The sequence below is a fragment of the Notechis scutatus genome, chromosome 3, assembly GCF_049901735.1.
Source record: "Notechis scutatus isolate UNSWTSFEM ecotype Mainland chromosome 3, rNotScu1.2, whole genome shotgun sequence".
In the NCBI taxonomy this organism is placed as follows: Eukaryota; Metazoa; Chordata; class Lepidosauria; order Squamata; family Elapidae; genus Notechis; species Notechis scutatus.
Window position 1 is genome coordinate 46,030,498 of NC_142011.1, and position 26,159 is coordinate 46,056,656.

Below are 26,159 nucleotides of genomic sequence, written 5' to 3' on the forward strand. Positions count from 1 at the left end.
TTCACAGCAGCTGGAGACAATGAAATCTGCCTTAGCTACATGCAACTATCCTGATCGTATTTCAGCTTAATAAGCTGTCATCCAAACATTTCCCTGCCACACACAGTGCACTCTTTCTCTGTCCCTTTTTTCCTTTAATAATCTGACTCTTAAATCTTTGGGTTGGAGGTGTTTCCATGGCACTAACTGTTATCCATCCCTACACAAAGCTTCTCCTTTTCCACACCCAGCTACCAGTGAAGGCAAAGGAGGCTCACTTCTGCGTGTCCGTGTTATCTGTTGAAAAGGACCAGCTACCCAAAGTCATTTTCTTCCCCCCCTTCCTTTGTGTCAAGTGTCTAATATTATACCGGCATGGCTCTTAAGTGACAGCTCTTGTTTGTCAGTGCCGAGCCAGGCAACGAGAAAACATCAGTCCTGCACTACACACCTTGGATTTTTGTATCGTGACTGAGATGATTGTCTTCCCCCGTGATTCAGCCTTTTATTTGTCCTCCTTTTTCCCTCATTTATATTTTGAGCTCTTTCTCTTCATGCTAAGGTAAGCTTATTTAAATAAATTGTTAAGGACCTATTGCCCTCAATTTCAATGGCAATAACATTTAATGATATGTTTTACCTGAAATGCGATAGTTGCTTATAAAGGCAAGGACTAGAATAATCTTTAGCATCGATTCGAACATAGATTTTTTTTTTCAAACAAGGCTCTATGCAAGTTTCTCCCACTTGTGTGGCCTAAATTTCAAGATGCTGCATAATTGGACATTGGGGTCTGACTTCTTTAGGATAGAACGTGATTAAGCAGCTTTCTAATTTTTACAGACCCGGCACAATAAATAAAATGCAATTTAAGGAAGCCATTATGATGCCCTTACTAAGAGTTTCTTTTTATTTTCTATTTCTATGTTTATGTCCATTGTGGGTAACTAGAAATAAGGTTAGACCATTTATAAACAATTATGGAAATTTCTTATAAATGAATGCCTAACCATTTCGTTCTGACAATGAGCAAATTCATCACAGAAATTTATTGAAAAGATGCTAGAGCTCATTCCTGTCTGTTAGATCATTCTGTTAGATATTGAACTATGACGTGTACTTTTTATATATGCACATAGGATAAATCAAATTTATACTGTGCATGCTAAATATAATGAAAATATAAATACACTGATATATACCTCCTGATAAATTTTGAACTGTAAAATGGAGGATCTATTAATGCTAATGTGTTCTCTCATCCCCTTTTTTCCTATCAGGGTTCTGTGAGGAATAAAGGTTAAAGTCCTGGATTCTATCAATTGTTGGAATTCTAGAGTGGACTCATATAAGGCAAGCTCACTTTTACATCCTGATAGCAATTTAGTGAAACAATTGTTCACGCTACTTAGTAATATGCAAAGCCCTTGTATGACTAATATATTATTTTAAATTAAACACACGTGGAGACTTCAGCAATTTGACATTATCCCTTCTGAAAGCATTTCTATTTGTTGTCCTGTGTTACCCAGCTCACTGGAAACAGTGGTGATTGGTAATGAATTGTTTCTCAGTCATGTGGGTTTCATTGGTGATATCAATACCATTTTAAGGAAAGGAGAACATAAAAGGGAGACCTTATAGTTTTATGAAGTTGTTAAAGCAATACTGTTGCCTGTCTTACAGGGTTAAATACTCATACCTGAGTACTGGATTCAGACTAAAAAAAGAGTTCTGAGTTTCTGAAAGCTTAACATAGAGCCAAAGGATTCTCAAAACAGTATTTTAAATAGATCTTGGTATAGCTTGCAGGAGCTGTCCAGCAGTTCTGTGGTTGCTCTGAAATTGTTCAAAAAAGCCATGTGAAAGTTAAATAGAAACGTTTCTATCACTACCTTAAGATTTCAGTCTTCACTGCCATTTTTATGAACTTTATATAATAGCTACTGATGTTTAATCCAGTTGACTGTTACCTTGGCTGGGGTAGGAGAGATCTAATATGAACATAGCCTTTGTGTTTTCAAAGTCTTCAGTTACAGTGTCAATGTGATAGGCTAAAGCAGGGGTCTCCAACCTTGGCAACTTTAAGACTTGTGGACTTCAATTCCCAGAATTCTGGGAGTTGAAGTCCACAAGTCTTAAAGTTGCCAAGGTTGGAGACCCCTAGGTTAAAGCACTCTGGAGTTCACTATATTGTGGGCAATACAATTATTTGCACCAATACCCCTGAATAAGCCTTTGTAGAACAACAGCCTAAGAACATATAGATTTTTGTTGTGTTTTCTATTCCATAATTTTAAATTTGCAAATGGGGCTTTAATTAGTATTTTAGTGTTTTAACTTAGATTAGTTCCCAAACATTTCATATATATGCTGTGGGGGAGGGGAACTGGGCCTCATGAGTGGCAGACTGGCACACGTTTGCACGTGCAGCCCTTGCACAAATGGCAGGCCAGCATGCACACGCACAGCTCAACTTACATGAGTGGCGGGTTGGTGCACATGCACACAACGGCCTGCCACTTGCGCAACTTAAGCTGCGTACACTGATGCATGCACACTCTGGCCAGCCACTTGCATGGCCCAATTCCAAACAAACCATGGCCTAGTGGTGAGCTGCATCCCAGGGGTTGGGGACCTCTGTTTTAAACAGAGGTTAGACTATGATTGGTGGTGCTGAGACAAAATTATTTCAGTAGCATAGCTATAAATGAAAAATTTCCATTCATCAGTGCATTTCCTTCACCTGTTCAAAGCTGTTACTATAGTTTTACTCCTAGACCCAAAATCCTGTCTGCAAGGAGTTTCACCAACTCCCTAACAGCTATTTGCCTCCCTGAGTTAATGTTTATATCTCCCTCAAGGTAATTCTTTTAAGCAAAAATTTCCTGTGAGCCAGTGTGGCACTTTTTATGCAGTCATGTTTTATATCTGTCACTTAGGAAATGAACAAACTAGTTATGCTTTTTACACATGTATGTTCCAATTTGGAATAGGTAATTCTTGATGTCAAAATCAAAGCAAAACATTTCTTCTCAGCTTTATACTGTTGAAACCATAGTTCAGTCTCCAATGTCTGGCATATCATCCTTTTTGAAATGCAACTTTAGAGAATTTAAAGAAAGCTGTTCTTATCTAGCGATGCAATATGTATGATAAAATTTATATGATAACATTGCTCAATATATTCTTATAAAAAGATAAGCTAGACTGGTATCCTGCCATAAGCCATTTAGATCTTAGAGTAGAGGTTAGAATTTTGTTTAAGCAAAAAACCAATATTGATATAAAAGAGAAATCAACTTCTCTAAAACTCCAGTTACAAATCTAAAGTATCCAATGACAAATTTCATAAGTAGATGATCTATAGCCCATAGATTCCATGTGATCCTCAAATGCCTCTCTCGCAGACTACTCTGAGTGCCCAGATTGATGATCTCACTATTGATGATTAAACAGCTAAACAGGGAAAATTAAAATCTGAGACAGCATCTGCCTGACTTCTCAAACAGCAATGTTAAAATTGCCAGGAAGACTATTCACACTCATGCCCAATAGCTTATGAATAATAACAGGTATTGAAAAAGTGAATTGCACATAATACTCTGAATATATTTTGTAAAATATAAGTGATCATTTTCCCATTAACTTTCATCATCTAACTTTTTTGTGAACAATTGAAATTAGTCCTACAAAATCAATCACTTATTGGGCATACATTTTTATTTGGATTCTTCTTGCGAGTACTTCACAATTCCTACCTGCAGTCTAGCATTGTGGAAAAGGGCAGAATTGACACACTGGGGAAAGAGAGACATGCATTATGCAGTCCCCATTTTTACACTCAAAGATGAAGGTAAGAATGTAGCAAATACATGCCTGCTTTTTAACAATCATAACACCAGGGGGCTCCTGGGTGTTCTTTGTCAATTAATCAGGTTCAGCTGTCATAAAATTGCTTTTCCCAAGGAAGCATGTTTAGGTAATCTGTATCTATCAAAATGCTTCATGAAAAGCACCAGTCTAGTATTTGATCATTAAAGAGTATTACTTTTCTCTTTAAAAAAAGAAAGAAAAAGGATTATTCAACTATTGTAATAACATTCTCTGAAATATAAGAACCAATTTCTCATTTGTTAAACTCTTGATTTTACAGACCTTGATTCCACAGAATCTGGATGTAATGAATTTCAGGGAATATCAGATTTTACCTGAAACAAGAGACCAAGTCTGTGGTTTGATGATGCAATCAGTGCAACATTTGCGTCTCCTAAAATGTGGCCATGCATTTGCATATGCTTCATTTTAAAGTGAAGACTTAACTAAAGCCAGATGCTTTCTTCAAGTTAATAGGTTGTCCAATATCATCATCAATGAAACCAGTACCTCCACAACAGATAGCTAAAGGTAAGGTGTTTTTTTTTCATGGATGGACAGGTTTTGCAGCTAAAAAAGTCCAATTTGCAATTGAATTGACATTTGGAATTAATGGACATTCAATCCCCTGGCTATTCAATTGAGGATTTACTATATTTATAGTATGAGAACTACCGATTCTTCAGATTAATGGAAGACAAAAGAAGCCTCCTGTGTTTTTTAACTAATTCACATTCAATTTTATTTTTCAAAATAGCTTTAAAAAACGTATTGCAGTAGAGAAGCAAGCAATTGAAATTCTTGTGGATAGAATGCCATGTACGGTATTTGCATTATATACAGTACCTACACTGACAAGTGTGTATCTCATTGTCCTGTCCTTCCTTATACAATCATCTCTCCAGTGATATGTAGCCTCCCAGGCTTCCCATGTTTAACCTAAATCTTTATAGAAAACTCCAGAATGAAACTTTCTCCATTGCCTTTTGAGTAGCAGTACCTGTGTCATCAATAAAGGAGAGTCAGCTGGAGTAATGTGTTTCTACTCACATATTTCAAAATGCTATTTGTGCTCAGAATGATAATCTGCTGCAGTCAGCTCGCCATGACCAACCTGCCACAGCCAAGTCACCACAGGACAACTCTCTGTGGGACAAGAGTTGCATTAATATCAAAGAAATAATGGAATAGAACCATTAAAGAAAGGATGCAAAAGGAGGGACAGAATGAAATATGAATGGCAAAAATTAAAATCATTTTCATTTATTTTAAATAATTAAATAGAATTGTCAAATTGTCCTGCAATGAGTTGTCTTGCAACTAGTTGGCTGTGGCGAGTTCATCCGCTGCAAGTTGGCTGTGGCGAGTTGGCCACAGCAAGTTGTCCCATTCCTAGCCCAGATGCTGTGGGTAATTGTAACTCTGAGAATTGTAATTTAGCGACACCTGGAGGGCCACAAATGTCCAGCTCTCATTTAAATGCATAATTTGATGCATGAGTTAAGCTTACTTAGTAGAAATAGATTCTACTAATAGCAGTGAGCAGATTGCATACAGTATATACAATGCAGAACATGTATACAGGTAATCATCACTTAATGTCCCTAATTGGGACTGGCAAACCTATTGCTAACTGACAGACTTGTAAAGCAAAAAATTATGACTATGCTGATTTACAACAGCAGTTCCAGCAGATCTAGTTACAGTCATTAACTGGATACCACAAGTCATTATGTGCAATATAACACATATGTGACTTTCAACCTCCTGCTAGCTTTCCCACTGACTTTGGTTGTCAGAAGCCTGCCAGGAAGGTAAAAAATGGTGATTGATACGTGCTGTGACCATTATAAGTTCTAAGCACCAAAAATCACAAACACATGATTATAAGGACATATATAACATGTCCATATCTTTGACGGTTGGTTGTCAATCTGTTTTTTCAGTGTTATAATTTTGAATGGATGTTAAATAAATGGTCATTTAGTGAGAACTGCCTGTATAGGATGAAATCTAAAAATTCCAGTTACCAATTGGCTAAAAAAACATTTACACTGGGACACTAATGCCTGGTAATTACCAGATATTCCATCCATTGCAACTATTAATCTCTTACAGTGATTAAATATTCGAGTTACATTTTTAAAACAAACAAACATGAAAATGGCTCTAGGATGAAAATATAGGATAGCACAAAAGATAATTCTTTTATCAATGCATATGTGCAGATCATTATGTGAGACTGCCTACTGTCTTCAGGAACATATTTTGAATAGTGCCACTGTACATTTCATTTTTATAACATTATTTATGATAGAGAAAACAATGATTATTAATGCCATAGCACCAAATATAGCTCTTCAAACTTGGTTATCCATAACTTGCTCTACATCTATTTTTAGCCAAAAGACCAAGAGCCTATAGTTTGCTCCATCTGGGCAATTAAGAATCTAACGTTATGATAAGACTTCATTATGGTCTGAAAGCAATGGTGGGATTCAAATAATTTAACAACTGGTTCACCCAGGGTCAGAGTGGCTGTTGTGGGAGGCATGGACTGACCTGACCCTGGGAAAACTGGTTGTTAAATTACCCCTGCCCCCATCAAAGTGGATCCTGGGCACTGCACTGCAATGGAGAAATGGGAAATGGTGCAGCTGGCAAGAGGGACGGAAGAGGAGCAGGGAGAAGAAAGAGGGAAAGTAGCCCCCTCCTTCCCTTGCGCCAGCCATTCTGTTGCCCGTTTCTCCATTGCAGCACAGTTCAGCACCCAGGATCCACTTTGATGGCAGGTGGAGAAATTTAACAACCTGCTTCCCCCAAACTGGTGTGACCGGCTGAATCCCACCACTGTCTGAAAGTCTTGCTGGGATGGCTCAAAGGTGTAGAAGAGCCATTCCTCTTATAATATTAAAGAAATGAAAGAGAACCAGGCAGTCCCCAGGCTGCAACTTTTAGCATACTTTTTCAGGGATCAAAAAATCATGAACTAAGAAAAGAGATGTGGAAGGTAGGTCAGGCAATGCAATAGATTCTCAGCCAGTCCTTGAGTATTGAAGATTTGTCCTGAAATGAATACAAATTCCAGCTCCTTTGCAATGGTGGTTTATTCATTAGCTCAGCAAACAACAAATACTCTTCTCTGACAATAAAGGCTAAAATCCAGGCAAGGTTAGAGTTGGGTTTGAGTTTGCTCCCTATCCTTTTATTACCATTATCATGAAACACACCCCACCACACCCAGGACTATACGCAATTCTAATTCTGGCCACGCCTAACCCATTATCCCTAAATGCTATTAATTCTATAACATGTCTACATCCCTACCCTATTCCGACCCACACTAACTGATCCCCACCTGGTGCCACCTTCACCATGTTTTAACCTAAGGCTTAATTACCACCTATATGTGCCCCAACCCCCTTTAACAATATGCACCACATCAATACATGAAAAGAGCCATTTCCAGCAGCCCAGCACTTGTTTCAGAATCCATCCTCCATCCCTGCAGTTGTTGCAGAATCCATCCTCAGCTCTGCTAAGTCATTCCAAAGCCATCTGCCAGCACACAAGCAGAAATACAGATCCAGCAGCAGCAGAGATAAGGTGACATGGTCAGCTGATTTGCTGTGAGACATATTAGGAGTTGACGGGCTTCCGAGTGAACTTGGAGCTTGACATAGGTCTAGTGAGAGTTTGAGAGAAAACTTCCCACTATGATCCAGTCTGTCACTTTTGCACTGCTTAGTGTGAAAGTGTAAAAGAGGAAAGAAAGGAAAGGAAGAGATGAAGAATTATAGTACTAGGGGAGCCTCAGGTGAGCTAAGCATTTCTGGTGAGCCTGAAAAGTGATTGGAAGGGGCATTTTGGTAACTTCTTGGCAGGCACTGATTAACATGACCAGATAAAGAACTATAGAGCAAAATGGAAGATTATTTGCTCAGAGATATAACTGTGTTTTAGATCTCATATTGTAGATGCTATGTTCTAATAAATCATGCTTTGGGTCCTGGAATATCTGTAACATATTGAGTAATAGTTTCTGTGTAATTTGAATGTACAGTTATAGAAAACCACCAGTATAATACATTTTAATCTTGGGAACTGATTGAATTGTATACAAGTAATTGGTCTAAGCTGCTATTATTGCTGTAACTGGATTTGTACATATTTATTCTAAGGCTGAACAGAACAGAACTTTGAAAGCTCTTCGTGATTTTGTTCATCAGCATTTCTTCCATTTTCACCCAACCCTGCCTTGCATTCCAAATGGAGTACCCCTCCTCCCTGCAATTTGCCACGCAAGAGCCTGCTGGAAAACTTCCTGTGCACGCATGGGAGCCATAAAAGGCTTATTCTGGCTCTTGTAATTCAGTGGTGGTTTTTTTCCCTTCTCGCTTGCTCCTTCCCTCCCTCTTCTTTAGTTGATTCTAGCTTAGGAACTGAGAAAATACAGGTCATCTTAGTCATTGGGAATACTTTTGCATATGACTGTATTCCAGAGCAAAACTAAAGGGCTGGATTTATTCAGCTGGGGAATTCTTTTCTGCACCTTTTCTTCTACCAACATATAATCTGCATCACTTTTGGATTTACTTCCCACTTATTAAGGACTGCAGCCTCCAGGGAAAACTGAGCACAGATGTGAGTAACCATCCATAAATGCAGTTGGAGGGATTAAGGGGGCAAATGAGAGAATGACAGAGATTTTGGAGTTCAACTTGCAATCTTTTTCTTTTGCGAAAGGTCTCATTTCACAAGAATATATAACAGCTGGCTCTTCATTATAGAGAAAAAAGGCTTTTTGGAAGCAACAAACACAAACTCCCTGCTGTTATTTTTGCTTTTTTTTCTGTCTCTCTTTTTCTTTCCATGTGGAGCATCTTTTTTTGGTGCATAACTTTCATGAGATCTTAGATTAATTTAATCATAGAGGTTATCAGTGATTCATCTAATATTCCTCAGTAGTTTCTGAGAAGAAAAAATGACTCAGTTTGGCAAGCAGTATCCTTGATTTGTCAAAAGTAATTCTGTAATTTTAAACATTCAGGAATATAGATATGCATGCTATAACTGAGGAAATTACATTTAAGCAGGCTAAGCTGAGTTTACACACCAAGAGAGGTGTGTACTGGATATGCAGTTGGGATGCAGTATCTTATTTTTTGCTACCCAGGGTGAATTTTCTCTAAGGGCAATTTCAAGCAAAGCACAATTCTTGCAGAAAGTGTCACTGCGGTGCTTTCAAGAGATGTGAGAGAAAGAGGCAGAAAACACCAGGCTAGGAATGTTATTGGTGGTCATGAAGGGGGGAAAAAGCCAATATTTCTCACAGAAGGAATTGCATCTCTAAGATATTCAAATAAACTATAGGAAGAATTAAATAATCTGATCATATTCGGTATTGAAAGAACAGCAAAATAGGAATAAATGATTCCTAGCCATGGAATCAGATCTTGGTTGGAAATGGCAGTTGACAGCCAAATCTTATGAGCCTGTGCCTGGCTCATAAGATTTGGCTTCAGATACAAGATAGATTGACCTGAACTGCCATACTATACTGAGTATTTTTCAGTTCTAACTGGCAAGAGCTATCTTTATACCTGGTATTTTAAAACTAAATATAGTTTATGATCTTTTGCATGCAGAATATGTACTTAAATACATTGTTCTATGGTTACTTACTTCCCCATATGTTTACACGACAAAGGAGTTATACTAGAGTGAGATAATATTATATAGTGCGAATAGGTAAATCCTTATGCAAAAGAATAAATGGTAAACAAGTTAGCACCACAAGCAATACTTAAGAGGCAAGCAGGAGAAACTGTCAACCTTCCCATGACATTCTGCTTCAGCCCTTTTTTTAAAAAAAAAGAAAGTCAGATTGAAGAAAAGCTGAGTTGTAACTTACCAAGTGTTTAATTCTGTCATTTGAGGCTTCAACCTAGAGACTTATTTTTAATACCACTGTAGGTGTTAATTAATTCAGCAGTGAAAAGTTCCTTATAAATGCACTGTGAATGATCACTGGGTTTGGTTTTTACAGTACAAAATGATGCACTATTTTAAAGTTAATTTTTCCTCTTGTTTTCACTGCCATTATTTTGTTTTCCTTTTATAAATTAAAAAGGAAACTCTGAGTTTGATTTCAAGTGATTTCATGGATGTATTGATGTATTGATTGACACAATACATCCACCACATCATGGGAACATTTTTGGAATGAATTTTTCCCTACCCTATAGCTCTGCCCCACATCTAAGTACTAATCTAGCCAAACAATCCCACTAAAGCCAGACAAACTTGGCTTGTTCAAACCTTTGATCTAATAACAAACACATTGTTATTAACACTTTGTTATTTGATTTTTTTCATTAAGAACAAATGAATTTGATAACTGAACTGGCCTTCTTCCCTAGCCATTTCCCCCCGATTTGGATTGAAAATCCCGATTATTGCATTACAGGCAAATGTATACAGCAAGGGGAAAAAGCCCCACTAATATTTTAAAGTTTAAAACATTGACCATCAAATTCGTATGTTTGTATGAATTCATATATATGTATGAATGTATGTACACATAGTCAACCCTTTTAATATCGGCCTTTGCTCTATTCTAGGTTACTCTCTGACTTAATGATATGTTACTCACGAATTTAATATATTCTAGGTGCTTCTAGGTGCTTGGTTAAGAATGTGAACAAAGCCCTGGATCTTGCTAGCCATTTGGGAGGATACTTTGCAGGAAATGCATGGTTAGGAGAGAAGGTTACACATACTCTAGTATTTAAAACTAAGATAATTTGGATCTAGCTAATATTTGGATGGGGAACCCTGGGGAATTTGAGTGCTATTGTTTTACCAGGAAGTTTTTTTTAAAAAATCTCAGAAGAAAATGTTCATAAATTACTTCAATAATGTTGTCAGAAATGATATGGATGTGCCCAAGTGTTAGGGCATTCCTACTCTGGAGGTTTTAAGATGCGATTGGAGAACCACTTGTTTGAAATGGTATAGGGTTCCTGATTGAATAGGGGGATGGACTGGAAGTGATTTTATATACAGAAAGTATTCAGACTCCCTTAACTTTTGTCAATTTTGTTGTCCTGCAACCTGATTCTACAGATGTTGAAATTCATTTTTTTCTCATTAATCTACAACCATACTGACAATGTGAAAACGGAAGTTTATATCTATAAAGTATGCTGTTAATCTACTCACTTACATTCTAGTTTACCACATTATCTTTTTTGGAGATGGGAAGAAGGAGAGATGATCTTCCATATGTTGTAAACAATAACCCAAACAATCCCTGCCAACATTGCCAACAAGTTCTTCAATGTTAATGCATCTTTACTTATTAATTAGTAACTTATGGCTGATGCACATAACTGCTGGAAAACCGGTAATTTATAATAGTCCACCAAGTAAGAATTTACAGAGTCTCCAAATTTGTCTATGGGTACAAATGTGGGCAGGCTTCCATGAAGTCAGACATGCTAATTTATCAAAAAAAATTGTATGCATACTCTAGTATAATTCTTACCTATCAATAATATATAAGCAACTTGGATCAACCTTCAAAGTATTTTTGGAACAGGCCTTGGAAAAATCTATCTTAAAACATTTTACAAAATCTATCATAAAAACATTTTACATTTAACATGTTACATTTCTATGCCATTTATGGTATTTTCATCAGTTTGCCACTGGCTATCAGTTAAGGATGTTTTGAGTCCTAAAATACTGCATGGCTTAGAACTGGGATTAGAACCCAGTATAAGAGAGATATTTGGAAGAGGCAGCAGTGAGGAAAATATGTGTTTTTTATTAATTATATTTTAGGAATTGTCATTTGAAAAGTGATAATATATACAATGCTGTTATACATCTATATTTGTGAGTGTTCTTGAAGTTTTTTTCAGGAGGAAGAGGTAGAATATAAATTCAGAAATCAAATAAGCCAAGCCAAATAGCAGATGATGATATCAACAAAGCCTAATTAATTTATCTATGGATTTTATTTAAATGTTTAGTTATAGATTTTAACATATTAAAATTGTCAAGTTCCCACAGACCAATCGAAATGAATTTTCTTATCAGAAGAAGTTAATATTTAGTAATGCCATCTATTCTATTTGTAAGAAGGATCTCTTCTCCATGTGTGACTATGATATTGTAGTTAGCAGTATGGTAAATGTCCATTTAAACTGAATAATTGATATTTGCATCAATTTACATAATTTGCATAATGTTGTATTTCACACTATCTGGTTGGCAGAAATTGTTATCTAAATACCATCAATTGTTTGAACTGCTTTGGAAACAACAGACTTGGTGTGTTATTTGGGGGTGAAATTTCCACTGACATTTTATCCATTGCATCTGAAACGTGCTGAATAGGAGTTTGTAAAATTGAGCTTTTATTGTATAGTAACTGATTTTAAAAAGCAAACAAATGAATCAAGAATGTAATTGTTTTTCTCCCAATGTTATATATACTCTATAAACAGAATACTACTGCTTAAGACCAGATTTCTGCCCAAGTTGTTAAATCCATTTTAAATAGACAGTTCATCCTAAAACAAGGTCAAATGAGTATTTGGAGCCAAAAGGCACATTAGTTGAAACAATAGCACTTGTTGAGATCATATTATGAAAATTCTTTAAAAATGATTGCCTTAGTGGGTGTGGCTAATAGGAAAACACCCTTTTATTGGAAAGTAGTTTGGTTACAACATTGGAAATTAAAATGAATTATTCTATTCATCCTGCAGTTAGTTTTACAGTAATACAACATCCCCTTTGCAAAAAACAAACAAACAAACCAAACAGGAGCAGTAGACTAATTCATTTGTTAGCGTCAACAAAAGCAACCAGTATCAAGCACATAACAATTTGTCTTCTCATTTTTGAAAACATGAAAAGTCTGGTGTTTTTTATAAACCATTGTGTGATCTTTGGATACAGAGCAATATATAAACTGGGCCAATGCTTATTCTGGTATAAACCAATCTACTTCATTTAATGACATGAGCTTTGATTCCAGAGTGTATGGAATAATAAATGTGCTATCTAAGAGGCTGGGGATTAGATATTATTGCCATAGACTAACAAGGCTGTCTTTTTAAAAATACCTCACTGCCATCCTTGTTTTTCCATGATCTATTTAAATTTCTGTTCTAGAGCTTACTCGTTTTTCTGGATTACATGTATGAAGTTTTTCGTTTATCTTGCCTGCAAGAACAGTTGCATGCCAACTTGGTGGGAATCTCAGTAACACGCATGCATTTGCTGACATCTTTAAAGCCACTTAATTTCTTCCATCCCAGAGAAAAAGAAATCTTTTCTGGGGAAAAAAAGCATTTAGCCTGAGCCTGCTTATGCTCACACAGGGACGTTGGAGCAGCTGCTGCTAGCTGTAAGCATAAGCAGCTGGGTCCATTTCTCCCTAACCTCATTTACATATTTGTCAGCTGTTCAGAGCAAGACAGGAAAAATAATCCCTTTGCTTGTCATAGGAGTTTGCAATTTTGACTGTGTCCTAATTAGTGCTCCTGTTTCCTGGTGCTCACAGCTCAGGGCTGTGCTGCATGAGGCAGCCACAATTTATAGGAGATGAAGTAGGTATGAGTGAACCAGGAAGACAGGAAAAAGGGGCTTCGAAGGAGGGGCCCAAGAAAGAAGCAAAGTTGGCTGGAGGGAAATCTTCAAAGCTGGATAGAGGCTCTCTGATCTGCATGGAATTTTGGGGGTGCAAGAACAAAATAAATAAATTTCACTTATCTTATTATTTAGGATCAATACCCAGCAGACAAAGAAATGGAGGATTAACTGAGAAGACCCAATAAAAGGTATGAGAGTTATTTGTGTATCTATAGAGCAAAGGGGACAACCTCCTTTTGATTTTAAGACTTCCAGATCCCACAATCAGCATCATACCCAGAGCCAGAGGTTATAGGAGCTGTGGTCTAACATTAGTATTTGATGGGCCCTAGGCTATAGAACCAGTTTGGTGTAGTGGTTAAAGCATTGGCTAGAAATTGGGAGACTAGCTCTACCTTAGGCACAAAGCCGGTGATGTGACCTTGAATCAGTCACTTGTCTGAGCTCTAGGAAGGAGACAATAGCCAACCACTTCTGAAAACAACTTGCCAAGAAAGCTGTTTTTGCCAAGACAGTTTTCTAGGCAGTCTCCAAGAAATGGATATGATTAAATAGAGAGAGAGAGAGAGAGATAAAGAAGCTAGAGATGGTAGAAAAGTCATAGAGAAGTTAGCTGTAGGACAGAGAGATGCATCCATGAAATTCTCAAGCCACTTGAAATCTGCATCCCTGTGTTTGAACATCTTGTTTGCTGAAACTTTCTTATGTTTTGTTGCAGTATACATGGATTACTAAGCAGATGTTTCTCTGTCCCTGAGATGGATGTGCCAAGCATCAAGGACTTTCAGTGGAAAACCCTAGCACCTTTGCCCAGTCCAAGAGTCTATTCTTCCCTGGTAGAGGCTGGTGGACAGGTGTTTGCCATTGGGGGCTGTGATGACAATGGTGTGCCAATGGACAGCTTTGAAGTGTATTCCCCAGAAGCAAACCAATGGAATTCTCTGCCCCCAATGCCTACAGCCAGGGCTGGGGTAGCAGTAGCTACACTGGGCAAGAGGATAATGGTGATTGGAGGTGTGGGAGCCCATCAGATGCCTTTGAAGATTGTGGAGATGTACAACATAGATGAGGGCAAGTGGAAGAAAAGAAACACTTTGAGAGAAGCCTCAATGGGCATTTCTGTGTCAGTAAAAGGCAAGAAACTTTTTAAAAAATAAAGTGTGTAGTAGAAACAATTTTAACTTTGAAGGCAGTCCCCCGTCCTTGGATATTTTTCTGTTTGTAATTGCCTTTTTTCACATGCAGAGCCCTAGTCTAGTCAGCAAGAAGCTATCAACTTCTTTTATGCAGTCAGTATTCTTTGATTTTGACCCTTTCACCTGAATTGTTGAAATAACCATCAACAAATTGCTGTGGTTGTGTTTATGTGGTTTTCAACCATCTGGCCTAAAACTCGGCTGTGAATCCTGTCTTGTAATTGGAGTATGGTCTGACCTTTTCTTCTTTTTCTTTTTAAACACACAGCCAGGCAGTTCTGTATTCCTGCCAAATATGGAAGAAGTTGTTTATTCTGTTTGGTTTGGTGAAGTTTTTATAGCTCCCAGAGGACAGATAAATCAGCGCTTTCTAGAGCATGTGACAAGCTGAAGGTTTTTGCAAAGCATGGAGCGCCAAAGTCATTCAGTAGGAATTTATATAGGAAGGTGACTGTGTGCAGTCGAGCGTCAATCTTTTTTCCCTTCAGTATTTTTATCTTCACATTACAACCTGCTTTTGAATGCTTGAATCATTTTAGGTGACTATTTGCAATGAAAAGTATCAAATTGCTGTTATGAAGTAGAAAGCCAGAAGCTTCATTTTACCCGAACAAGTGTTTACCTGCTTAAATGGGAGGTTGACTGCAGGAGAGGAACAGCTTAGAGAAAGAAGTATTTGTTGGAATTTAGCCAAGCGCAATGAATACTCATTTATCCTATTGTTATGCATGTGAACAACTCTTTTTAGATGGACTAAAGTCATAAATAAATTTATAGCAGAACTTGATGGAAGTTTTTACCCTTAAAGTCAGGCTATATGATCTGTGGAACATGATAAAATGATAACCATGAATGTCTTTCCATTCAGGGATTATTGTGATTTTACATTTAAAATGCATGATTTATAACTCAGGTATATTTCTGCCTAATAACTTTGTTCTTAAATCTCCACATATACAATGGGGTAAACTCTTCTGAAACTCTAACACCAATTTCATATTTTGTTTCCTTTTTTCTTTCTTTCCAGACTACCGAATCTATGCAGCTGGTGGAATGGGAGCAGATCTACGTCCTCACAATTATATGCAACATTATGATATGCTTAAAGACATTTGGGTGTCCTTGGCAACCATGCCTACACCCAGGTATGCTGCCACCTCCTTTCTGCGGGGTACCAAGATCTATGTTCTGGGTAAGATTACACCTCAAAATATCTTCCCACTTTGCAGCTAACTCTAACCCAAATTTGTCTCCAAATGCATAGTTCAAGAACCTGTTTCTTCTTCCTCAGACAGCTGCTTAAAATATACATTGCTGGAAATGTCCTTTGAGTAAATAATGTCTGAGCAGTTAACTATCAGGTTTTAACTGAAGCCATGGATCCATGGCTGCATCTCTCCATCATAATGGAAGGAAATAGTATTTACATGAATGTCATTTTTCCTGTGCAATATTGTGAGATTAAGGAGCAACAACCCACAAATAGGCTTTTGGAAAAAAATACTGAAGTGACATTTCAAAATCATCAGTCGCAAATAAAACAAGAAACTCTTATGAATAGTGTATCCACCAGTTTCAGTCATTGTTGGTGACATCTGTGGCAGAATATTTGTTATGTCCCCAAAAAGGTAAAAAATATAGAACCAATTATTAATCTTGTTTCTGTTCTTTAACTACTTTAACTACTTATGTAAGATCAAGATTACTATGTTCTTTGGTTCTACCAACCTCAAGAGGAATTGGAAAGACTTAATTTTTTCACACAGTGTTCAGCTAATATAGGGTTTGCTGTCACATGTTCAGATTCAAACTACCTGTGACCAAACTTGACCAAGTTACCTGGAGGCGCGTGGCCTCCAGGTTCCGCACCTGCCTTCATTCTGCTAAGTCGTTGCGCCTCTGCCCACCTTCCTGGGGTCCAGTAGAGTCGGCCAAAGTTCCCACAATAGCACCTTATGGCAGGGTATTTCAGGATTATTGTTTCTATCAAGAAATCTCTTGAAGGTCAGATATTTTCCTTGCTGGATAGTAGCTAGCATTATAGAATGAAAAGGATATACAGAGAGAAAAACCTTTGCAAGAAAGAATTCCTGAGTCTAGTACTTGAAATATAATCTTTATTTAGGAAATAACATGGTGATAGGAAACTCTGAGTTACTTTAGTCTTTCTTCGGCTAAAATACTATCGAGTGCTCTTGTCCATTATGGAGTGGTAGCAAATCAGATGAACAATACAGGTCAGAGACAGTATAGAAAGAAGGCAAAACTGAGAGCAAAGAAAGTGATGGAAACCTGAGAATAGCAGTTAAGAAGATGTCAAAGCACATTAGGCAAGGAAATGAAAGTCCCCCCTTCATTCTCACTACATCTATTGCCCCGAGGGTCAATCACTTTATCAATACAGAAGGTTGGTACACACAAAATTGAATTTGAACATTGCTAATATAGCTAATAAATAGCATTTGGAGACTGCAGTATCTCCCCAATATACCTGTTTTCTATAAAGTTTAAATCAAACGGAGATAAGATCTGAACAGAATGAAACAATAAAAGTCATTTCTATTTTGATCTACTGTGGCTGTTCTCATTCTAAGAGAGGGAGAAAAAGTATGTTCTAAACCAGGGGTGTCCAACCTTGGCAACTTTAAGACTTGTGGACTTCTGAGGAATTCTGGGAGTTGAAGTCCACAAGTCTTAAAGTTGCCAAGGTTGGACACCCCTGTTCTAAAGCTTCCAAAGTTGGAATCACGATCTTTTGTGACCAGCATGGAACAGGAAACCTATCACTGTCCTCATAAGTCATGATTCATAATACCCATCTCTGTCTCATGGCTTTTGATGAGTAAGTAAGTTGTCTTCTTAAGTAATAGAAGCAAATGCTGTCAATTTCTTATACACTTCAATATGGTCTTAGAATGAGAGTAAATTCTGTTCACATCTACACCAGAGCTAACACACTGTACTGAGTACTGAGGCATGAGTAGATAAGTGCTGGCTGGGGAAATCTGGGACTTGGTCCACACCTCTTAAAGTTATCCAGTTTGAAAATGGGCAGACAATAGTTATCAAGCTTCCTGCAAGGGGGGAGCAAGAGTGATAGGAGAGGAAGTGAGTTAAAAAATTTTTTTTTACTTAAAGTAATTATGTAATTACAGAACTTGCAGTAAAGAGCTCTTGTGACTTTCCTTTGTTCATTCTTCCTGCAGCTGGTAATCATGCTTAATCTTTCTTGGATGTTTTTAAAGCAGATGTATTTTCTACAAATCTCAAGATCTCCCAGATGTGCTGACAGCTCCCTCTCATTTCTGATTTTTTATTGCTCCCTTTTGGCTCCAGTTCTGTGTTGAGGGAGTGATTATCCATCATGCCTTGATAATCAGTTTAGTTAAGGACAACTGTAAATATAAAAGTATAACACCACCACTAGCAAAAAAAATAATAATCCCAACAGATCAAAAAATAAAATTGGTACATTATCAAAGATTAAAATGTTGCTAATCAAAATATACTATTGTATAAAATGGACAGATAGGTGGAAGCTACCATGACATGCTTAATGATCATAACTGCAACCTTGAAGAAAATATACAATCCTTTTGAAGCGTAATTGATAGGACATCAATGGGATAAATTTATTATCCTGCAACATCACATACTTCATGCCAAATATACAGTCAGGGGTTTGTCTGATTTATGAACTTAAAGAATAACAGCTCTAAGAGTAATCATAATGATCAGTTGTGTCATGTGATGTTAGCTTTATAACTGAAATGTTGAAGAGTAGCAGAAAAATCTGTTCAGCTGAATGACTATCCAGAGAAAATTGCATAATGAGGCGTAATTTCCCCCAAAAAATATTTCATCGGTAGTCGGATCTTGTTATTTCCTAATAGGATGATGAATAAAAGGACATAAACTGAGTTGGTTTTTCAGCAGCCCAGAGAATCCTTTTCCCCTCACTTCCGATAGCATTTCCTCACCTGATTTTCCTCAGTTCCCATTCCCTGCTGCTTTCAGAATGATGAAAAAATATTGGTATGAAGCCAAACTGATCTTTCAATACAGTATCTGCTTTTCTGTACTGAAGGTGGAAGGCAGTCCAAGTATGCTGTGAATGCCTTTGAAGTCTTTGATATTGAGACCAGATCTTGGACCAAATTCCCCAACATTCCCAGCAAAAGGGCTTTCTCCACCTTTGTTTGCACAGAGAACAATATCTTTAGCCTTGGGGGATTACGGCAGGGCAGATTGTACCGTCAGCCCAAGTTCATGAAAAATGTGGATGTCTTTGACATCGAGCAAGGTGAGTTCTTCTGCGATTGCCCTCCAAATTCCAATGTAGCTATGGGGAGAACAACCTTTTGATGACACACTTTTTATAACTAATAAAATGATGTCTCTGTTTCATTGTGGTTTGCTATGTATATTCAGCAATACAGTTTGGGAAGATTTTGAAAGCGTAACAAGTGATTGTGTGAACCTAATGAACTGAAGTTGCTTATCCAAGCCTTATAATGGGGTGTACAATGTGTATTCCCTGGTTTGCATTTAACCTCTACAAATTTTGGGATCTGTCCTATTTATCCTAAATAAGTTACTGCCCAATTGCCATTATTAAATTGTTACATCGAACTAGGTAGATTGGAAAATTACTAAATACATGAAGAATAGCTATATGAAATGTACAGTATTTATCATTAATATGAATTTACTTAGAATAAAATGTACTTTCATTCTGATTCTACCTACTTATCTTTAGCAAAACACACAAAAGTAAAAAGCAGCCCATGCCCCAAAATGTTATGTATCTCTGATGTAATAAGGGAATTAATGTATGTAATATAATGGTAAAAACTCTGGATTGCAGCTTTTGATTTTACAACCCAAGTTGAATCAAGTTGTACACTGATCCCTAAATATTTGAGAAGCCCACCATCTAAATTACGTTTTCAAACCAAGTGTTCTCCAGGTGCCAGAAAACTCATTGTTCCAATTGTACTGCCAATTGTTGCTAAATTTATATTAAGCTTTAAAGTTCAGATGTAAAACCTTTATGTGAAATTCATAAATCCAGAAGTCAGTTTTAACTTAATGGAGGAGATGAGTCTGCGGAGAAATGAAGCAATTTATCATCTTACTGTGAACAGTAACTACCCACCAGAGAGAGGGCCCCACATATTATTGAGTTAATGGAGGGTTGCAGCCTTTTATGAGATTCTCTTGAACTTCAGGTTGTCATGCTTTTCTAATGCCATGGGCTTCAAATTTGCCGAAACCTAGGAAGAGTTGGATGTGGAATGTTAACTTTTATATGTTAATGAACGTTAATATTTTAGAGCTCTGCGTGGAATTTTACTGGTAATTGGATAAGGAGATGTAACTTATTTGATTTGCCTATTGTTAAGAAAAAGGGGCAGTGTGATGGCTCAATGATTAAGATGTTGGGCTTGTTGGCTGGAAAGCCAGCAGACCAGGTTCGAAAACTGAGCATCACATGACAGGGTGAAAACTGAGCATAACATGACAGGGTGAGCTCCTGTCCTTGCCCCAGCTCCTGCCAACCCAGCAGTTTCAAAGCATGTAAATGCAAGTAGATAAATAGGTACCATTTTGGTAGGAAAGTAAAAGCGCTCTATGATGTCATGCTGGCCACATGACTGCAGAAATGTCTTTGGACAATGCTGGCTCAATGGCCTTGAAACAGAGATGCGCACTGCCCCCCATAGTCGGGAACTAGTGGAGTATAACCTGCAATGACTTCTTTACCTTTTTTTTAATTACTGAGAGATGGTTATGAGATGAAGAGTTTTGTATTTATTAAGAGAAGATGAGATTATGAAATTTTTTATATTTGTTGTGATGAGGGTGGGAAGCTGCTTTTTTAAAGGGAAGTTCTTTTTTACTTTTTGCCTTCTTACATTTTTTTTCTTTCCTTTCTTTTTCTAGTTAGCATTATGTTTTGTTCTGGTTTCTAAACCGTTTATTAAAATTATTATTAAAAAAAAGAATCCCAGGATAAGTTGTATGTTGGTTCTCCCCATTCCTCAGCAAACTAGTATCTTTCCTCAGGCCTGCCTCAAAGAAGTAGAATTTCTCCAGTAATAGTATATATTCAGTGGAGTTGATAATTTTCCCAGAAAGCAATGTCCATATATGTACATCATTGAATTCTGCAGAAGTTACAACAGCAAAGGGAGGGAATATAACTGAAGGACTTGGTGATCATGTCTGTACCAACCACTAAAACAAGTATAAGTGGGGAGGGAAATACGAACACGCAGAATATATCAGTGGTGGGAAAATCTATTGAGTTATAGACCTCTAACATGCTATTAGCTATGAAAAAAGTCAAGATCATTTAATAATGAATCAGGTTAATTTTCAGGGGGCTGGATGAAGATCGATCGCTCATTTTTTCTGAAGAAACGACGGGCAGATTTTGTTTCTGGCTATTTAAAAGGAAGAATTGTTGTTGCAGGAGGATTAGGTAAGGATTTCCCCCCCATCCCTTCAAAGTGAATTCCAGTTTGAATTACGTTTTCCTGAAACAGTTACTTCCAGTTTTCTTTATATTGTGAAAATAGGCCTGTCCATGAGTCTACCTCAAAATGTCTCCAATAAGTCCTGCTCTTATTAATGACCCTCTGCCCATTCCATGTCTATGGAGCCAATAGGGAAACCGTTAGTCTGGAAACACATAAAGCTTTGCCATCATGGATCCCCTGGGTTCCTTTCTAAGCATGAACTCAGGTAATGATCTCTGAGTAGAAAGTCACAAACTTCAGATAAATATGTCCAAGGCATATAATAAATATGTCCAGATGATGGACTAGAAAAAAAAAGATTATAGGTAAGGTTGAAGGAAATAGAAAAAAAAGAAAGATGGATGGATGGAATTTCCTTAGAAGAGTGCCTTTGTATTATTATAAAACTCCAGGTGTCAAGCATATCTTTACCTCTAAAATTATCAGGAAACTTGACTTAGTAATGCTGAACTAAAATCCAGTACAGCTAAAATATTCATACTGACAAAATAAACTGAAAAAGTATATGTTTTTATTGTGTGAAGTTGGGAGCCTGGGAAGAGAGATATACAAGATTTAAAATAGGACAACTAGAAATAGTTAAAATGAAGAAAAAAATAAATCAACACAAATCTTTATAAGCTTATACTATGGACAGCTATGGTAGCCAAAATATCTGAAGAAATGTTTAAATTCACAATTATTTGTGCAGCTGTGAATATGATACAGTACAAATCAAACCAATTTCTTCTCTAAAGTAAGAGAGACAATCAAATCTATATTCAGGGATAAGAAGTGTGTGTGTTTGTGTGCCTGTATTTATATCAAGCAGGGGGATGAAATCACCTTTTTCTGAAACTATTCTCTGCACTCAACATGGCATGTAATCAATTCTTTTTTTCTGTCAAGGAGAATAACAGCACTAGAAATCCAGCTGATTTAACTTGTTTTCTGTGGTTTCTCAAAGTCAATTAGTTAAGAAACAGCAATAATCTCTCCAAAAATTACAGTTCCTACAACAGTTTTTTCAAGTTTGGGAACCTGAAGATGTGTGAACTTCAGCTCGCAGGATTCCCGAGATAGGCTCAACCATGCTGGCTGAGGAATTCTGGGAGTTGAAATCCATACATCTTAAAGTTTCCAAGCATATATCCCAAAGGATATATTTGCCCCAAATATGCATACATAAGTACACACACAAACACATATACATGTATATCCTTCTTTTTAAAATCAGTGATCAGTAGAATGTTTATTGGTTGGCTTTGGAATTCGGTGAGTTTTTTAAACCATCTGTAATCATATTTTTCTCTAACCAGGAAACCAGCCAACCGTTCTAGAATCTGCTGAGGCCTTTCATCCCGGAAAGAATAAATGGGAAAGTTTGCCATCTATGCCTACTCCACGGTGTGCTTGCTCCACCATTGTGATAAAAAACTGCCTTCTTGCAGTAGGTGGAGTGAATCAGGGTTTGAGTGACACAGTAGAAGCATTATGTGTCTCTGATTCCTAGCTGGCATGTCATTGGATGCTCACCATTCACAGTGATCTACAGACCAAGAAATAGCTCTGCAACCTTTAAAGCTGGGCCAGTGTCTTCAGTATGTGAAGAGTTGACACTTTTCCTTCACCATCTCTTGCACTGCCTTGCTTTTCTCTAATTCCTTTCATAGTGTCCTTTGGAGACAACAAATTCTCCATGTAGCTGCACAATTTTGTGGTTCTATCAGCTGGCAGAAACTCTTTCCTAGGATGATATCATTTCTGCAAACATTATAGAGCACCACTGACTCATGAGTTTATAGGGTACTTCCACTGTCGACTCTGAATGGCTGAAAATCAGACCAGTTCTGTAATGGAGCAGTCAAGATTCCTAGCCTAACAAGAAGTTTTGCCTAAGGATGAGGAAGCATATCATCTAGGACTGTGAAAAGATTTTGCCTTCCTCTGAAATATCATGTACTAGTAACAGCCACTGAACAAAATCATTAAGATTCTGTGCTTTTCCAAGTACTTTTTGAAGAGTAACAATGGAAACAAAGAAGGAGATCTAACAGAGCTAGAGAACAGTGTGCCCCGGCATTCCTGAGCTCTTAAATTCTGCCATTATGATAACGAATTTAATGTTTTTCTGTGGGGAAAAACTTGAAGAATTCATAGTTTTCAAAATTCCCTACTGTGATATTGGACATACAGGGATTCAAAGCATCTTGCATGAATGTCTTCCAATCATGCAGCTTATGATAGTGAAGTCACCTCAATTTTTGTGAGAGCAACAAACATATTAGCAGTATATTCTATCCTTAGAATAGCAGGTTGTTTTGTCCAAGGGTCTGAAAACAAAAGGTTATAGGTTAAGGATCAATTTCAGGAGAAGAATGCCTCTGTCCCAGGAACCAAGGTATTTCTCCCTTCCATGAGTCTTTCTTTCCTTCCTTCCTTCCTTCCTTCCTTCCTTCCTTCCTTCCTTCCTTCCTTCCTTCCTTCCTTCCTTCCTTCCTCTTTATGTATGCATATCTCTACCTTTCACACATTCATCAACTTCACTGTTGGTTCCATCCAAGGCACATGAAGTGTGGTTGAGTTTAATATAATTGATGTCTGAGTAGCAGAGAAGTTATGGACTTGGCTCATGCCCCTTTTCACATGTCTCATGGCAACAGTAACACTTGAGTGAAGTCTTGCCTATCTTTTTTGTTTAAATCTGTTTCATATCTTGTTTATCTTACTTAACCTGGAGGGTGAAATTGTCAGTTTGATTATTGATCAGTTCTGGTTACTTATTAACAAGCAGCACAATTAAAATCTATGTTCATATTGTAACTTGAATAATTCCTATGAGCAGTCAGTGTTCTGTTCTTATACAGAGAAAAGATAGAGCCTGAAGAATACTATTCTTAGCATTGATTTAGCAACTATAGAGCAATCATACACACATACACTAAGGGGTTTTCTGCACTGCAGCCTTAAGCTGCCTAGCTCTTCTGTACATGCTATCTGGAAATGAAAGTTTAAGAAATCTATTTCCAAATTTCAACCTTTCGTCCTCTTTGGTTTATAATGATGACCAGGTTTCTTATTTGGATTGTAGTTACCACTGACCCTGATTGGTGGATTCCTACTTTCTTTATCCCTTCTCCCCCACCCCCAGTTCCAGGAACATACTGCAAATTGCTTTCCTTAGTGTGGGCAACAGAATTTGAGATTATGTAGTTTTGTGTGAGTCCCGCACCTTCATTTGTCTCCTCCTTACTTTCCCATCTGGTACAGCCACCACTGAAAAAGAAAACATATTTTTGTCATTCCTGCTTCACTTGGTTGCAAGGGAAAACTGGCAGAACTGTTGTCAAATTCACCTGATTAAATAAAAGGAAAAAATGTCACATTTTACCATTCTGCCTGTGAACTAGAAAAACAAATGAAATGAAGAAAAGAAACAGAAGTTTACCATTCTGGTCCCTATAGGAGAGGGCAGGAGAGTCAGCAGCCCAGAACAAAATGATACTGAAAGGAAAGAGCAGTCCTACCACAGTGCATGGTAGTTGTGTGGAGTGGGCAGGTTTAAGCACATTGAAATCCAGAGTGCAGTTGAACAACATGACACAAGTCAGAAAACACTACTTTTCAGTATTGAGAATGAGACTGTACGTTCCTGCTCTGAAGAAACAGGCAGCGGCTTATATTCATGTTGGGAAAACCTGTATTCTTCTGCAAATTGGTCTCAGTCACTGCTGCCATTGTGTGACCTGTAAAGAAATCTTAAAGTCATATTGCTACCCCCACAGCGAAGGCCTAAAAGAAGCTTTGGATGAGTTGATACAGTCGCTAGGGACTAGCATGACTCAAGAGAGATTTTGTCTTTTTAACGGGTGTGCATTTTGCCCTGGAAGGATGTCCCATCCTCAGATAGGCAAACATGAAGACAGAAATATCAGCATCTTTCAGCCAGCTTTTTTTGGACCTCCTCGGAACACTGGCTTTTTAATTATGATTAGGTAGCTTGGTAGTACTAATTTGCTTTTTAAATTTCATAGGATTTTTAAAAATTCTACATATCAACACAGCTCTCTCCATAGTGGTGCTCTGGAAAGCTCAGTTTCCATCAGGTAACTAAATCAGCTAGACAGTAAAAACAGATGACAACAAAATAGAAAGCACACAGGAACGAAAACAGCAAGCAAAAATTCTTGCATGACATCAGTACTTGTGAAGAGAGTAAGGTTCTGAAAAAAGATATTTGGCATCAAAAACATAATTGGGATGCTAGGTTAATTTGTCTTAGAACATTCCAACTGAGGGACATAATAGTTGAAAAAGCCATAGTGTTTCCCTGCCATTTATCTCATTTCCAGAAATGAGGGGCTTTCAGAAGAGATTATCTTTGTGCCCAGACTGGCTCACTTACCACTCACGTGGGATGATATAATCCTTCAAATACTTGGGTTTGAAGCAATGCAGGTTGCTAAAAATAAGGACCCAGTTTTGAATACTCTGGACTGAAAGCATGATTTTCAAGATTTATGTATTGTTTTGAATGTATGCCCCACATTCTGTTATGGCAACAAAGCAGAAACCTTGGAAAGCACTATTTCCATTAGGTAACTAAATTAACCATTCTAACAATTATCAATTAGCTGCATTGAGAGGCTTAAAAAAGCAGCACTGTATATACAAAGCAATTCAGTGGCATAATGTCATCATCCAGGAGACTTCAATTATGTCTGGCTAGTATAAGTGGTCTGTGCTGTTTTTTTGACCCAAGATACTTTCCAGGGATATCATATAAAATTTGAAAATTAGTGAAACATGAGAGCACATCATAATTAATTAAAAATGTGGAAGTTGGTCCTTTTTTTGTGTGTAACAAAGATGTTCTTTCACAGTGTACAGGAAATAAAACTAAATTAAAAGAAAA

General features: G+C 37.4%; 1 protein-coding gene across 4 annotated transcripts; it reads left to right on the plus strand.

The window, feature by feature from the left end:
• Positions 1-26,159, plus strand: KLHDC8A (kelch domain containing 8A). 4 transcript variants are annotated; one of them, XR_015748521.1, is made up of 10 exons: positions 1-541; positions 1,260-1,332; positions 4,136-4,386; positions 13,657-13,712; positions 14,243-14,658; positions 15,748-15,912; positions 18,808-19,023; positions 21,106-21,207; positions 22,564-24,192; positions 24,224-26,159. XR_015748521.1 is itself a non-coding variant. In XM_087959674.1 (9 exons), exons 5-9 carry the CDS (start codon positions 14,283-14,285, stop codon positions 22,755-22,757), a joined length of 1,053 nt encoding a protein of 350 aa, XP_087815800.1. In that variant the 5' UTR covers positions 1-541; positions 1,260-1,332; positions 4,136-4,386; positions 13,657-13,712; positions 14,243-14,282; the 3' UTR covers positions 22,758-26,159. The 4 variants fall into 4 exon arrangements, 1 of the variants encoding a protein (XP_087815800.1); XM_087959674.1 differs by having other exon boundaries at positions 22,564-26,159; XR_015748523.1 differs by lacking the exons at positions 1-541; positions 1,260-1,332; positions 4,136-4,386 and adding an exon at positions 7,507-7,672.

What these genes read in the sequence shown, in the direction of transcription:
- KLHDC8A (XM_087959674.1), top strand. Translation starts at nt 14,283, where the DNA reads ATGGATGTGCCAAGCATCAAGGACTTTCAGTGGAAAACCCTAGCACCT. An exon ending in CATTTCTGTGTCAGTAAAAG is followed by an intron (nt 14,659 to 15,747) that starts GCAAGAAACTTT and finishes CTTTCTTTCCAG; the next exon opens with ACTACCGAATCTATGCAGCT. An exon ending in TACCAAGATCTATGTTCTGG is followed by an intron (nt 15,913 to 18,807) that starts GTAAGATTACAC and finishes TCTGTACTGAAG; the next exon opens with GTGGAAGGCAGTCCAAGTAT.